Source organism: Mus pahari, chromosome 7 (genome assembly GCF_900095145.1).
Source record: "Mus pahari chromosome 7, PAHARI_EIJ_v1.1, whole genome shotgun sequence".
Classification (NCBI taxonomy): domain Eukaryota; kingdom Metazoa; phylum Chordata; class Mammalia; order Rodentia; family Muridae; genus Mus; species Mus pahari.
The window spans coordinates 39591343-39607894 of NC_034596.1; the positions used below are offsets into that span (position 1 = coordinate 39591343).

Here is a 16552-nt window from a genome sequence, read left to right on the forward strand (position 1 = left end):
CTTTCTTTCTTTCTTTCTTTCTTTCTTTCTTTCTTTCTTTCTTTCTTTCTTTCTTTCTATATAAGATTAGGAACGTATATTGGGATACTGCTCCAAGGTTAATAAATCAGTAGGCAGTATTCGTCATGAGAACTGAAACTGCAGTGTGACACTGTGACACATGCCACACCATAAATGTGCCTTGAAGACATAGTAAATGAAATATACCAGACACAGAATGACAGATGTCCTACAATTTCACCTACATGGCACAGGTAGTGGCGATATCTTATTTTATTTGTTACAATCTAGCCAGCTGTTTAAGTGCTATTTACTGCTCTTGTACATACTTTTAAAATTATTTCTTCATTTTGAGATCATAATATATATACATCATTTTACTCTTTCTTTTCTGCCCTCCAAACTCTCACGTGTACCCCTCTTTGCTCTCGTTCAAACTCACAGCCTCCTTTTTTGTTATAAGTATATTTATATGTATATAAATTCCTAAATATAGAGATAAAAACTGTTCAGTCTGTACAATGTTTCTTGTGATTATGTACTCAGAGCTGACCATTTCATGTTGGATAACCAACTGGTGTGTTCTTTCCTGGGGAGACTATTCCTTGTACACTCAGAATTCAGCTTATGTGGTATGGAAAGTGCTGTGAGATTGTGTCTGCTAGGCATTTCAGATGATCCTCTCAGAAAGTGTCCCCAATGGGGCCTCCTCAACATGAGTGGAACAAGACCAACACAATGGTCATGCTAAACTGTTCTTTTAAATGCAAGTGGCTATTTTAGTGTTTCATATAAGGAGGTTAAAACTTAGTTGCTGTAATCCTGTGATCTTCTCATGCAGACCAGATTATAGGTAGGTAGGTAGATGGATTACAGATAAGATAGGTAGTTGGGACCGGAGAGATGGTGAGACAAGCAAAATCACTGTGCATGGAAATTGTAGAGGTGTAGCATCAGGGCTGAAGAAATTTAGATGTGAGGTTGTCCATGAACATTTTGCTCTCCTCTGGCTTCCTGCTTAATGTTCTACAAGAAGTCACCAATGACCAGTGCTGTTACACACATACATCTCAAAATTGGTTTCACACTTACTTCAAAGGTGTTTCTCTGATTTCATTGAGATGTTTTTTTGAGGGTTGAAATGGGTGATTATATTACTGAGCTCAGTGTAACCAAAAATATGGGAAAAACTAAATGATTATTGGAAAAATTTGATGGCAGTGTTAATTTGCATATGATCAGTATTTAAAGCATAAACATCCTATGTTTTAAATGTGGGAACGTTTGTTAAAAAAACAAAAAATAAGAATCAAAGCAAACAATCAAAAAAACAACCTAAGTGTTCAGCTATGAATGTGACAATGAAGCATATTGAAATGCTACTATGTGCTGTTCTCATAACAACTTAAAAAGCAGTGCTGCTACCAAAAGGAAGAAGATCTTTAACAAGTTGGTGTGAGTCTAGGTCACTCTCTTAAGCTGACTCAAGCACAAAACATCTAGGAGCTGTGGTCTTGAAAGTTAGCTTTCTGGATCAAGGTAGTTTACTAGTTGGCAGTAGAGAAATTCTATGTGCAATTTCCAAAGCTAAGGTTAAGGTGATAAAGCAATTGAGCCTTTTAACACTTAACAAAGGTGGAGGTGAAATGAAATAGCCATTCAAAACAGCAAATAATTAATTGAGTCTCTTTGTTAACAGGCAGGAGGTCAAGTCCACACAGCCACAACAGTGATACTGTCTGCATTGTAAACAGCTGAGCCTTTGACTTGAAAGTGATTACATTGGATTGTTGGGAACTGATTAAAATAAGGTTTTAACTTAGAAAGGTATGAAAGATAGTATAAAAGTTTTAAGTATGCTCACTTACTTTATCTTTGATCTTCTCATGGGTTCTATAGTTATAAATTTGAATTTCATTTTTGTGGTTTTTTTTTTCCTTTTACTAAATCATGTTATATACTTATTGAAAAGAATTAATTAATTATTCTACAGTAAGATATTGAATATATGAGCAGATCAGCATGAAGAAAAGTAGATAGCTTTCTATGTATTAAAAGTTAATGATAATAAAATACACTGTTTCCCACAGAAACATTTACATTGGCTGCTGCTTCTTCATAGACTAGTTTAAATATTGTGTTTGAGTCACTATAGCCCAGCACTATCAGGTCTTAGGGAATTTTAATTGTAAAAGAAGTTCTAACTGCTGGGCTTGGTGGCGCACGCCTTTGATGCCAGCACTCAGGAGGCAGAGGCAGGCAGATTTCTGAGTTTGAGGCCAGCCTGGTCTACAAAGTGAGTTCCAGGACAGCCGGGGCTACACAGAGAAACCCTGTCTTGAAAAACCAAAAAAAAAAAAAAAAAAAAAAAAAAGAAGAAGTTCTAAAAGTTATATACCCATGTATAGCTTAAAACACTCTTATCTTAAAATAATTTTGTTTAGAATAGAGGACAAAAATCCAGCTTACATATTACCTGACAGATAATGATAGCAAAGGATGCCAGTCTGAAATGTGCAGTGTTGTGAAGATGAAGAAAATCTCTGGGAAGAATTGGAACAACCTGGACCATGCGTGTCTCTGATTGTGCTGTAAGGAATTGGAAGGAGGGATCTCAGTGCCAGTGAACAGCCTGGAGGGAAGAGCACTGCGCTGGAAAAAGCAAAGGAGACAGATGGTAGCCGTGAGAAAGAGCCGATAAAGGGTGGGAGACAAACAGGAAGCACTAGGAAGGCTTTGAGCCTCTAGGCTTTAAAATGCAGCTAAATCGAAGAATTCTTTTGAGAAACATTTATTCGATTTTATGATGTCTTCCCCAGACAGTCATTGCATTTCAGGGAATAAAGTGACATTTTCGGGTTTTAAAAGGAGTTTAATAATCTTGCATGAATCAAAACATCTGTCCATGTGGTCATCCCAAAAACGTGGCACAATGGCCTAGAAACTCACTCTACTGGAGATTATACGTCGGCAAATGTATTTTATACTGGACAGTGTTCTTAACCACTGATGTGCTTTGTCCCTTGGCAAAGCTCCCGTGTTTCAGCAAATTGAAACTCCTAAGTTTTAACCATTCCCATGAAGAAACGGTAGGAGGTGAGCGTGTTTCTGAGGATCTCTCTTATTTACATCAAAGCCTCCTCTGTATATTCAATTCACAGACAAGTAAAACTACTCACAGAAAGTAAAATTATTTCCCTTCATTCTATTTTCCCTTGGTTTGGTCCATTCTAAAAGTTGTGCATTAGAAGAGTCTTTGTATGTCTGGGATTCATTAAGCTTCAGCTGTGAAAGTTGCGTGGAAATCAGGCCCGTGTAACTACCAGCCACACGTGAAGTAGAAGGTTTACTTCCATTCTAGCTTAATAATCTCCTACTGCTCGTCCTTTTCAGAGAAAACACTATTGTTGGTCATGTTTGTGCTGTAGTGTGGTTTCAGAGTTTTTAAGGTGCACCATGCAAGAGCTTCAACACGGCAGCTGCGAGATTAGAGCCCATGCTCTGTGTGTACAGAACGAGAAGGTCAGTGCTCAGGATGGCAGGCAAGCCCTCACACGTTCATCAGTGTCTTCCAACCCAGGATCAGAAGAGTTTTTTGTAAGGAACCACTCACGGTGGCAACATTGTATGTTCATCTTGAAGAAGAGAAGCAAACATGGAATGTGTTTGTATAAATGACAGAAAATAAGTACCCATAGTATGGGAATGTTAAAGAATGGGAGAAAGAAAATCTTTTGACAAATGGCAGTCCCAATGCACTTGATTATTATTATTATTTTTTGCACAAGACTTACCTAAGCATATTTCATAATTGTTACCGTCTACTCTATAGTTGACTATTTACTCTTGTTGCTATGCCAAAGAAGGCATTTCCAGAACTTTCATGTTAATGAAATGTATGCCCCATTCACCAGTATCTGCCCACTTCTGTCTCCCAGGATAACTGCCATTCTATAGTTTGTAATTGAAAATAGATTGCCCTTTTAATTTTCTGTTAAAGAATACAACTTTTCTAAGCACTATTCTTAGAATTATTTAAAGTATCAATAAGTATATTATCATAGCAACCACTTATTGTATCAAGAGCAGAAGATGAATCACTGTATGTGTCTGATAACTTAGCAACCAGAGCTAGATATATGGCTGTCAAGCTGAGCAAGTAAATGATAATACTGTTCTCGGGGGTGAATAGTTACAATTGATTTTGTAAAATTCCAAACCCTATGCATTGTTTTCTCAATCCAGCTGCTCATGGTATTCAGTTTGACATTGGGGGCATAAAGTTGGCATTTTCTAGGTAGCAAATTGTGTGTAGTTATTGGACTCTAACTGCGATTTTTGTCTGCAAAACTGTAGTACTATATTTCAGAAATAAATAAGTTCAACAGGTTTAGAATGAAAATGAGCAAGAATATCAGGTATTATACTTAAATTCTAATATCTACAGTCTCCAGTCTCCCTGAGAGTTAATATTTTGAGAGATTAGAACCAGTGATTGTGCAATCCCATGTCGTCTCACATGTATACCTAATGTAATTTTAGGAAAATTTGCATCCAGTAGCACAGTTGAAACATTACTAATATACATGACAAAGGTCACTAGAAAGCATATTAATCAGTAAATAAACACTTGAAAAAATAAAATGGGATGGGTATAAATTATAATATCATAAAAATAAAATATGGAACATTTTATTATTTTATTTTATCACTATTGAGTTTGTTTCCGCTGAAAGCAAAAATCTTATTCTTCTTAATTCAGAATAAAGTTAAAAGACTTCTAAGGCAGTTCAAGTCATATGAAGCCTGTATGGTGGTTTGAATAATGGCCTCCAAAGGCTCATATGTTTGGGTGCTTGGTCCCCACTTAATGGAACTGTTTGGAAAGGAGAGGTGGTGTGGCTTGATGGAAGGGAATATATCACTGGGAGTAGGCTCTGAGGTTACAAAAGCCCCCTCTAAACCTAGTCTGTCTCTGTATCTCTCTATTTCTCTATCTCTCTCGGTCTCTCTCTATGTCTGTCTGTCTGTCTGACCTCTGTTTCTGTCTCTCTGTCTCTTTGTCTCTCTGTCTCTGTCTGTCCATTTGTCTGTTTCCTCTCTCTCTCTCTCTCTCTCTTTCTCTCTCTCTCTCTCTCTCTCTCTNTNTATATATATATATATATATATATATATATATATATATATATCAGATCAGATATGAGTTCCCAGCTACTTCTTCAGCACCATTTCTTCTCACATACTGTCATGCTCCACACCATGAAGATGATGGACTAACCCTCTAAACTGTAAGCATGCCCTCAATTAAGTATTGTCTTGGTCATGGTGTTTCATCACAGCAATAGAACTGTAACTATGACAGCTTGTTTATGGTTCATCATCTTGTCAACACAAACTCTAAGTTCCATTGAATTTATATCATGCTAGCATCAGGACAGGGATCTTCTCCCCAGTCAGAAATCTTTCTTGGCATCTGTGGAGGCACACTAGCCTATCTGTCTTTCAGCCTTGACCGGCAACCATTGAATTGGCCCCCATTCTTATCTGTCATTTGCTTCCTACACCTAACCTTGAATAACTTCATTTGATAATCAGAGTCATAGGTATAATGGTAAAGGGTGGATCATCAGAACACATTTCCCATTTCCTATGACCACAGAAAGTTATACACAAGAGCGATGACCACGTTGTTTTGAATGTAGTGCACAGTTGTGATGGACCCTCTGTCCATTTCAAGCACTTACTGAGCACAATTAGGCATTCTTCAAACACTTTGTTTATCATAAACACGTTGTTTTCTTTACATTCATAAAGCTAAAAATTCTGGATCTTTTTACAAGTATATGACTGGCTAGAAAATAAACATAATTCAAGAGGCAGGTGAAGATCAAATGCTCGCGTTGAGTAAAAAGGTCTGATCTAACTTTACTCTTGCTCTCCTGACTTGATCATGTGCTTCCTTGACTTTGGCATTTCATAGAATAATTACCACCATAGAATAGTGGCGTAAGAGCATATAGTGACTTGCTGGCCCTCATCATAGGAACATTTCCACTGTAGTTCTAACATTTTGCATGTATGTCAGCCTAAAGGTGCTGGGTTAGCTCTTATATTCTGGTGTCTGCTTCATACTTTAATTGATCTACCTTTTCTGTGCCACTTTTGTTTGAATGTGGCATGCTGTTGAAAACATAAATATCTTGCTTTTCTAGGTAATTTGTGGCATGAACATTCTTAGAGCTTAACAAAAATGTATGGCAGGATTTTCCAACCTGAATCTAAAAGTCAAATTGAAGTATTAACTAGACTGATGGTTTACTCCTTCAAAGACAATTACTTTTCCCCATATATAGTTTTAAATGATGTTGTATTGCCAAGGTATAAGCAATTAAAGAGTGGATAGAGGCCTAAAGACTTGCCTGACTAGAAGAAAAAAGAACACTCCAAGTGCATGCCCAGCCTTAGGAGTATGACAATCGTGAGAAGATCTCCATTTTGAGAGTCTAGTACAGTTGGCTTTTTTTTTTTTTTTTGAGAATTCTTCCACATATATGTTCTACTAAAAGCATATGTAGTGAATAAAAGCAACAGATTTACAAAATAAGTCAACCAAGGAATTTCATTTTCTTCAGCAGATGTTTCTTTATGGGTTGAAGTACATTTCTTCAAATATAATTTCATACTGTGCAGTAGACTAAAGCATGTATCATGCACATGATATATGTATTCATGTTCATACAACTCATTATAGATGTTGGCATATGACTGTAACTGTATTTAATATCTGAACGTTATACTATCCTATGCTTTGAAATGTTTTAGCTAATAAACATCAGTGTGTATGATCTCATTGTTATTATTGTACTAAATTCCTTAGATATTTGTAGAGATATGAAGATATTTGTTCTTAAGAATCAAAACCAGCCAACTACAAACTATTGCAGCACTTTATAATTAAATGATAATAAGTGATAATACACATTAATTGAGTTTACATAATCAAGGATGGCTTACTAATATGAACAGTTGTCACTATTTGCTTACTAAATTTATCCTAATTATTGTTAGTAAAAGTAAAATACTTCACATCATACCAAGAACATTTATAAGTCATAATACATACTTGTATTACTTGCTATTATAATATATTTACTTGATTAAGATCTGAAACACAAAATTGCTCCTGCCACTAGGAAACTTGGTGGAATTTGTCCCCTATTCTGTAAACTTTCGTGGTTTTACTCCAGCTTGATTCAAATAGGTTGTGCTTAGTGAAAATGATCAAAATAGATGACTCAGCCCTTCCATGTTCCTACACCCCATAAAATGAGAGGACATATGCCCCATTTCTTAGATCTCTAATTCTCACTAAAGTTTTCTGTCCATATGACACACTCTTTTTGCTGTCCATTAAACTTTTCACAGGACCACCCCTTCCCCTTCTAGAACATAAACACAAGACATTTTTGGAACATTAGCATGGATCTAGTTACCATATGCATGTCCCTTTGTAGATGCTGCAGTCCTTTACCTGATGCATCTTCTAAGGTATTATGGTGCCAGTGGCTAGTAGGGATTGAACATGCATAGTAGTGATGAACATGAAATAAGGTGTTCTACCCTTTTGGGGTTATGAATTCACCCAGAGTAGAGGAAAAGTCTGCATTTTCTTTCTTTCTTTCTTTCTTTCTTTCTTTCTTTCTTTCTTTCTTTCTTTCTTTCTTTCTTTCTTTTTTTTTTTTTTTTCATAGCACTCAAGTGACACAAACATGCAAAAGTAGCTTAAGTGCTGACACAAGGGACAAAAGAGATTAAATGCTGTTTTGAGACAAAGTTGAGAGTTTACTAATTAACACAAATGTGTTAAGTATAACCTGTGAATATTTTAAAGTGTATGTGTGGATACATATGTGTGTGTGGGTGCATGTGTGTATACATATGTGTGTGTGGGTGCATGTGTGTATACATATGTGTGTGTGGGTGCATGTGTGTATACATATGTGTGTGTGGGTACATGTGTGTATACATATGTGTGTGTGGGGGTGTGCATGCTTGCTTGCTTGCACATGAACATGTGCCCATGAACTCAGAAAGTGCACCCAACCGAGATTGAAACAAGTATGTAGAATTTGATGCTGATATGTCAGTAAAACTAAATGGATTTTTCAATATGAGTACTATTACTATTTAGTTTGTACGTTTCCTTAGCTAATTATGTAGTAAAAGTAAACTAAGTAAGCCTTTAAGAAGTTTTGCTTTACCTTTTATTGCACTGTAATATGGCAAGTCCTTTTGATGGAGAATTTGAAAAAGAACAGACTATCTGTCTAGCTACCTAAGTCTAAAAGAAGTGTGCTGTAACAATGATTTTAGGCTCTCTGCATTCAGCTCCTATTTGAAGTTATTCTAGAATACATCCTCACACTAGAGCATTTATTCATGTTCTCTTGTGGTTATATGATGTCACAGTCAGAAGTCAAGCTAGGATTTATAAAAAAAATCCTCCAAACTCAACCTTAGCCACTGAACATTTTTGGGTTAGGCTTATGGGACTCTGGCAAATTTGCAGTATTGACTTCTCAGGTCCACTGGAATTTTTCATGCAAGAAGGGCTCAGAGTCTGGCTATCTTGATATGTTGAAGAGGAAGAAGACATTAGAATTTTTATGTAAAGTCTCCGGTGTGCTTGTCTACCTCACTTTTTATTTTTAAAAGTTCAATAGCAAAACCAAAGCATTTCTACAATTCATATTTAGCTGTGTGGCTCTTGGCTTATGACCTGTTCTGGTCTTCCCTCTGTGATAACTAGAGCCCACTCAGCAGTGGTTCCCACAGTCAACATCTTACCCACAGATGAAGCAGAAAAGCAACAGCACACATGGCCTTCTTCTCTGCAGGCTGAACCTTTTTGGAGGGGATGAATGCTATGCTGCAGTAACCAAGGAGACAACTTGGCTGCAGAGTGGGTAAGATTAAAAGTAGGAAAGATGAATCAAGNTTTAGAAATCTGCAGTTGAAGTGTTGCTGAATGGCAAAGCAAATGTCTCACATATACAAGACTCTGAATTGGATCCCAACCACCACAACAAACAATGATTGTAAAACATTNGTGAGACTTCACTCTGACATGTGTATAATAAAAACCAGTGTTGTACATGGTGTTTTAAGGGCTCAGATTTGTAGTTGACTATGGCAAATGTGACTTATTTATTTAATTCCTTTCTTCCTTCTTTCTTTCCTTCCTTCCTTCATTCCTCTTTTTCTCCCCCATCCACCCCTTTTAAAGACAAGATCTCAATATATAGCTCTGGCTGTCGTGAAATTTACTAGATAAATAAATCTAGTCTTGAACTCCCAGAGATCTACTTGCTGCTGCCTCCCAAGTAGTGAGATTACTGTTGTGCACTGCCCCACAACCCCAATGTGATCTCTAACCCAAAGGCTAATTCTGTGACAATCTTGGCCAATCTGGAACCACACAGTTATAATTTACCCAATTCACTAAAATGAGTTTTTATAATTTCAACACAAATCAAAGAATAGATAAGCCCAGTTTCAGAGTGAAGATATCTTTGCGACATCAGGATGTGATAGGATCAGGAACTGAAAAGGACATGTACTCAGTGTTTAGTTTTCTGTAAAACATGAATTTCCCAGTGGTCCAGCCAGAGGAACATGAAAGAGCTTAAATCAGTTACAGATAATTTTATGACCAAACACATTTCGTCACATTTGCCTTCGCACCAGATTAAAATGGTAAGATTTTTATCACAATAGAAAGTGAAATTCCATAGAAGCTAAAGGAGCATCCTGTCATGGCTGTGCTATACCTTGTTTGTTCTTTACTATGTCACACCAAAGACAAACACTGAGACCCACAAAGTAAAGGAAAAATGTTATACTTCTCATTCAGACCTTGTGTGTGCTTAAATCATGAGCATAAGATGGAAGGTTTATAACTCAGGTCCCAGAAGTTAAAACTATAAAATATTGCATAGTGTAAAAATATTAAAATTACAAATTTAAATGCAAATTTGAGTACTTATTGGTCAGCATGCATTGCATTTCTGAAATAAGGGCCAATCTTTCATTTGTTATTTCTCATATTGTCTAGGAGACAAGCCAAGGAAATTAAGACAAAGAGAAGTTTAATAACTTTTATGATGCAAATATGTAATAACTCTCTTACCACCTTTACTTACATCAAAGTAATGCATTCCACAGCCTAATGATTAAAATATAGGTATAGATTTTAAGCAGTAATGGAATTAATGTTAGTAATAGCTTGTTTCACTTTGAATTATTTGATTAGATTCATGAGTTTAATATTACATTAAAATTTATAGGTATGTTTAAAGTAGTAATTCATAAGACTTTAATTATATAGATAGCTGACTCTATATATTCTATTTTGCATCATGATCTTAAATACAAATTATATAAAATATAGAATACCTTTTAAGCATCTCAGAAACCTAGAAATTGTTGGCACAATTTTTCTTAAATAAATAGATGTTCTTTTTATATTACTTCATTAGTTTCAGTTCTAGTTCAATTGAGGTGGGAAATTATGTAATTCTGGTGCTACTCTGCATTGGAACACTCCTTAGGTAACATCATATTGTACAAAAATTTTGCTGTTTCCTAAAGTACATTTCTAATAACCCAAAAACCTGGTCATTAAAAGTTTTAATAATACAACTCTCTGCTTTCTGTCTTAGATCCTTGACAATAAAATCAAATATACATTTTCTTTCTGTAATTAGATACTAATGAAATTAGTCCAGATAATAACAGCAATATTTTCTGATTTCTAAGTCACACGTTTGATTGAGATTTTTTCTGTTATGTTTCCTTAGTGAATGTGGGTTCCTCTCTGTGTTTGGGGGCATGAATGTTTACAATTATAATATCTTCTAGCTGAATATTTTCTTTTTTAAAAAAGATTTATTTATTTTTTTATGTGTAAGTACACTGTAGCTGTCTTCAGAAACTCCAGAAGAAGACATGAGATCTCATTACAAATGGTTGTGAGCCACCATGTAGTTGCTTGGATTTGAACTCAGGACCTTCAGAAGAGCAGTCAGAGCTCTTAACCGTTGAGCCATCTCTCCAGCCCAATTATTAATAGTTCCTATTCATCTGTTTGCCGAATATTTTCTTTAATGAGTATTAATCTCTTCTGATTAATTTGAGCTTGAAATTTATTTTGCCAGATAGCTACACTGGCTTGCTTTTTGGATTGTAGTGTCTTTTTCTGTCCTTCCTCCTTGAAATGATATCTATCATAGCATCTGCAAATCGTGATATTTTGACTTCTTCCTTTCCAATTTGTATCCCCTTGATCTCCTTTTGTTGTCGAATTGCTCTGGCTAGGGCTTTTAGTACTATATTGAACACGTAGGGAGAGAGTAAGCAGCCTTGTCTAGTCCCTGAATTTAGTGGGATTGCTACAAGTTTCTTTCCATTTAGTTTGATGTTGGCTACTGGTTTGCTATATATATTGCTTTTACTATGCTTAGTTATGGGCCTTGAATTCCTGATCTTTACAAGACTTTTGCCATGAAGGGGTGTTGAATTTTGTCAAATGCTTTCTCAGCATCTAATAAAATGATCATGTAGTTTTTTTTTCTTTGAGTGTGTTTATATAGTGGATTATGTTGATGGATTTCTGTATATTGAACCATCCCTGCATCCCTGGGATGAAGCCTATTTGATCATGAAGCATGATAATTTTGATGTGTTCTTGGATTCGGTTTGTGAGGATTTTATTGAGTATTTTTGCATCGATATTCATAATTGAAATTAGTCTCAAGTTCTCTTTCTTTGTTGAGTTTTTCTGTGGTTTATGTATGTGGGTAGTGTTCATTCTGTTTCTATTTTGTGGAATAGTTTGAAAAGTAATGATATTAGGTCTTCTTTGAAGGTCTGATTGCAATCTGTATTACAGAACAATAGTAATAAAAACTGCATGGTATTGGTACAGAGAAAGGCAGGTAGATCAATGGAATAGAATTGAAGACCCAAAAGTGAACTCACATACTTATGGTCACTTGATCTTTGACAAAGGAGCTAAAACCATCCAGTGGGGGGTGGGGGGAAAAGAGCATTTTCAACAAATGGTGCTGGTTCAACTGGAGGTCAGTATGTAGAAGAATGCAAATTGATTTATTCTTACCTCCTTGTACAAAGCTCAAGTCCAAGTGGATCAAGGACCTCTTCATAAAACCAGATACACAAAATCTAATAGAAGAGAAAGTGAGGAAGAGCCTCAAACAGATGGGCACAGGGGAAAAGTTCCTGAACAGAGCATCAATGGCTTAAGCCCTAAGATCAAGAATAGATAAGTGGGACCTCATAAAATTGCAAAGCTTCTGGAAGGCAAAGGACACTGTCAATGGGACAAAACAGCAGCCAACAGATTGGGAAAAGATCTTTACCAATCCTACATTCAATAGAGGGCTAATATCCAATAGAGATAAAGAACTCAAGAAGTTAGACTCCAGAGAAACAAATTATGCTATTAAAAAATGGGCAACAGAGCTAAACAGAGAATTTTCAACTGAGGAATATGGAATGTCCAAGAAGCACCTAAAGAAATGTCCAACATCCTTAGTCATCAGGGAAATATAAATCAAAACAACCCTGAGATCCTACCTCACACCAGTCAGAATGCTAAGATCAAAAACTCAGGTGACAGCAGATGTTGGCAAGGAAGTGGAGAAAAAGGGACACTCCTCCATTGTTGGTGGGATTGCAAGCTGTACAACCACTCTGAAAATCAGTCTGGTTGTTCCTCAGAAAAGTGGACATAGTACTACCTGAAGACCCAGCTATACCACTCCTGGGCCTATACACAGAAGATCTTCCAACTGGTAATAAGGACACATGNTCCACTATGTTCATAGCAGCNTTATTTATAATAGCCAGAANCTGGAAAGAACCCAGATGTCCCTCAACAGAGGAATGGATACAGAAAATGTGGTTCATTTACACAATGGAATACTAGCTATTAAAAACAGTGACTTTATGAAATTTGCAGGCAAATGCATGGATATAGAAAATTTCATCCTGTTTGAGATAACTCAGTCATAAAAGACCACACATGGTATGTACTCACGCTAAGTAAATATTAGGCAAATAATGTGGAATACCCATGATACAACTCAGGGACCACATGAAGCTCAAGAGGAAGGAAGACCAAAGAATGGATGTTTCAGTTCTAATCAGAAAGGTGAACAGAATAATCAAGGGAAGTAGAGAGTGGGACAGACTTGGGAGGAACAGAAGAGGGGAAGGGGAAGAGGGAAGAATCAGGTATGGGAGGAGATGGAGGAGATGTATAGAGATTCAAAAAATTGAATAGAGTTGTATAGCAATGGGGCATAGAGAACTGTGGGTAGCAACCAGAATGTCCCATGTGCCAGGAAAGCAAGAGCCTCCCAGGATCACACAGGGATGAGATTAGCTGAAATACTCCACAAAGGGGAGGGAGAACATGTTGAGACCATATCCAGAGGTTACACATTGCTCCCAGTTGAGGGGTGGGGGCACCCAGTCATCTTCAAATTTTTAACCCATAATTCCTCCTGTCTAAAGTCAATACAGGAAAAAAGAGTAGAGCAGAGATGAAAGGAAAGGTCATCCATACTGCCCCAACAGGGGATCCATCCCACATGCAGATATGAAACCCAGACACTATTGTGGATGCCAAGAAGTGCTTACTGATAGGAGCCAGATACAACTGTCTCCTGAGAGGCTCTTCCAGAGCCTGACAAATACAGAGTTGGATGCTTGCTGAGTTGGATTCTGAGTGAGGCAACCCAGTCACAAAAGAAGACACATGATGTGCACTCACTGATAAGTGGATATTAGCCCAAAAGCTCGGAATACCCAAGATACAATTCACAGACCACATGAAGCTCAAGAAGAAGGAAGACCAAAGTGTGGGTGCTTCAGTCTTTCTTAGAAGGGGGAACACAATACTCACAGGAGGAAATATGAAGACAGTGTGAAGCAAAGACTGAAGAAAAGGCCATCCAGAGAGACTGCCCCACCTGGGGATTAATCCCATATACAGTCACCAAAGCCAAGAAGTGCTTACTGACAGGAGCCAGATATAGCTGTCTCCTGAGAGGCTCTGCCACAGCCTGACAAATACAGAGTCAGATGCTCACAGCCAATCATTGGACTGAGCACAGGGTCCCCAAGGGAGGAGTTAGAGAAAGGACTGAAGGAGCTGAAGGGGTTTTCAACCCATAGCAAGTACAAAAATATCGACCAACCAGACCCCCAAGAGCTCCTAGGGATTAAACCACCAACCAAAAGAGTACCCATGGCTCCAGCTGCATAGGTAGCAGAGGATGTCCCTGTAGGGCATCAGTGGAAGGAAAGGCCCTTGGTCCTGTGAAGGCTAGATGCCCCAGTGTAGAGGAGTGTCAGATGGGAGTGGGTGGGTGGGTTGGTGAGCACCCTCATAGAATCAGAGAGAGGCAGAATGGGATAGATGTTTTCCGGAGGGGAAACCAGGAAATGGGATAACATTTGAAAGGGAATGGAGGTAGGAGGGAAGAGGGGCTCCTTTAGGGAAACTGCAGCAGGATTAAGAGGAGGTCTGATAAGACTGAAATGAAATAGCTTAAAAAAAACATTTTCTAAGTAGTCTTAAGTTACCTAGTCAGAAAATCCAGTTTCTTTAGCTTAAAGGTACCACAACCCCTCAAGGAAGATTTAGAAATATCTGTTAATGACTCTAAACTTACACAATTTGTTGAAAGAGGCCAGTCAAAACTCTAATCCAGTTTCCCTTCAGAATAAAGAATATTCATAATTATGTGAAGTAATTGCAGCTATTTACATAATTATATTTTCTCTGTAAGATATATTCTAGGATATTAATTGTACTATAACTCCCTTGGTTCAGAACACACTCAGTTTTTCTAATTATTTTTGTTTTTATACTTTTACGTTTCTTTGAAAAAAGCACTTTAATTCAAAATGTGAATTGAGATGAAAATATTTTATCTCTTGTTGATTTTCAAACACACATCAAATGATCATTTCTATGATATATGATCTTTTCCTTGAAACAAGTCCATTAAATCAGAGCTCTAACACGGTATCAGCAGGAAATTGTCCATATTAAGATGCCCCAAACAAATTGCTTCAATGCCTAACATTTTAAGTCAACAGACATTGATGGTGCAGCCTGGGTGGGGACACTGGTGCAGAGTTGCTCTAGAAGTGCAGTCAAGCTGTTGCTCAGATCTGCAGCTTCTCCCATGTTGGCTGCCTTGAAGGACAAGCTTCTGAGCTCGGTGCTGTGACTTGAGCAGCCTGAGTCCTTCCCCATGTAACTATCACTATAGGGCTGTTCAGGGCAGTTATGGCTTCCTACAGAGGAAGAATAGAGAACCTCCAGGTATGAGAAATACACATTTACAACCAAATCCCAAAAGTGATATACCCATATCACTCCTTTCCCATACTCTCTTGACCTCACAGATCAATCCTCGCCTAATGTGGGAAAGTATCCATTGGAATGTATATTCCAGGAGAGGTAGGGATTTATTTAAGTAGTGTATCTTTGAATCAAAATTTCCCATCATAAATGAGATTAAAATAGAAAATGCCTTTTTGACTTTATATATCGAAATCTGTCAATTTCTTTTAACTATCAAGGGCACTTATTTATCTCTCTGAATTCTATAATCATCAAATTGCTGAACTTCAAAATGATTTAAAGGTATTCTTTATTTCTTTCTTTTTAAAAAAAATCTTCTAGCATCATTGCTTTCTGGAATCTCCTCTTTGAATTTTAAAATGATATAACTGCTAACATTTATCAATTAAAGAAATGTCTGTTTCCTTACATATAAATCCTATTCTTACAAGTATTTTTCTTTAATAACAACATAATTATAAGTTTTATCCCTCAATATCTAAGCTGTTGATCCCCCCTTGTTTTCTGTTCTGCTGTATCCAGGGTCTCATGTAGCCCAGGCTTGCCTGGGTCTTGCTGTGGGTAAAGGGATCCTGCCCCTGTCTTGTCTACCTCTGTGGGCCGGGATTGAGGCTGCATCAGGTTTACTCATCTTCCCTCTGTGCTTTCAGTTTTAAGTTTTACTATGGAACATAATTTTCTCAACAGTATCATAGGTCACCTGAAACACAAGTAAGATTTGTGTTATGCCATGGGTGCAAAGAATTCTGTAGTGATTTAACTACGGCTGATTTTGTTAAACAATTTATCTTTCTTTTCTTCAAATAACAGAAACATAGCTGATTGTATAATCTTATCTTTTTATCCTAGGTCTCCTAAAAACCCAGAACAGAAAATCATTAAGAGAGTGATCGCTCTTGAAGGAGATATTGTAAGGTAAGTGCCCAGACTACTGTTTTTAACTTAAAATCTAGATTTTTTTTTATTTTTTATTATTATTATTTTCTTTATTTACATTTCAAATGCTATCCCAAAAGTTCCCTATACCCCCCCCTCCGCCCCTGCTCCCCTACCCACGCACTCCCACTACTTGGCCCAGGCCTTCCCTTG

General features: G+C 37.1%; 1 protein-coding gene across 4 annotated transcripts in view; it reads left to right on the forward strand.

Moving 5' to 3' along the window:
* Positions 1 to 16552, forward strand: part of Immp2l (inner mitochondrial membrane peptidase subunit 2) — an 887790-nt gene that overhangs the window by 557016 nt on the left and 314222 nt on the right. For 3 of the 4 annotated variants that reach the window (XM_021202155.1, XM_029540648.1, XM_029540647.1), the window contains one exon: positions 16313 to 16378. The exons of the other annotated variant lie outside the window; for it this stretch is intronic. In XM_021202155.1, coding sequence (XP_021057814.1) covers positions 16313 to 16378 — 66 coding nt within the window. The remainder of the gene's footprint in view (positions 1 to 16312; positions 16379 to 16552) is intronic. 4 annotated transcript variants of the gene reach the window in all.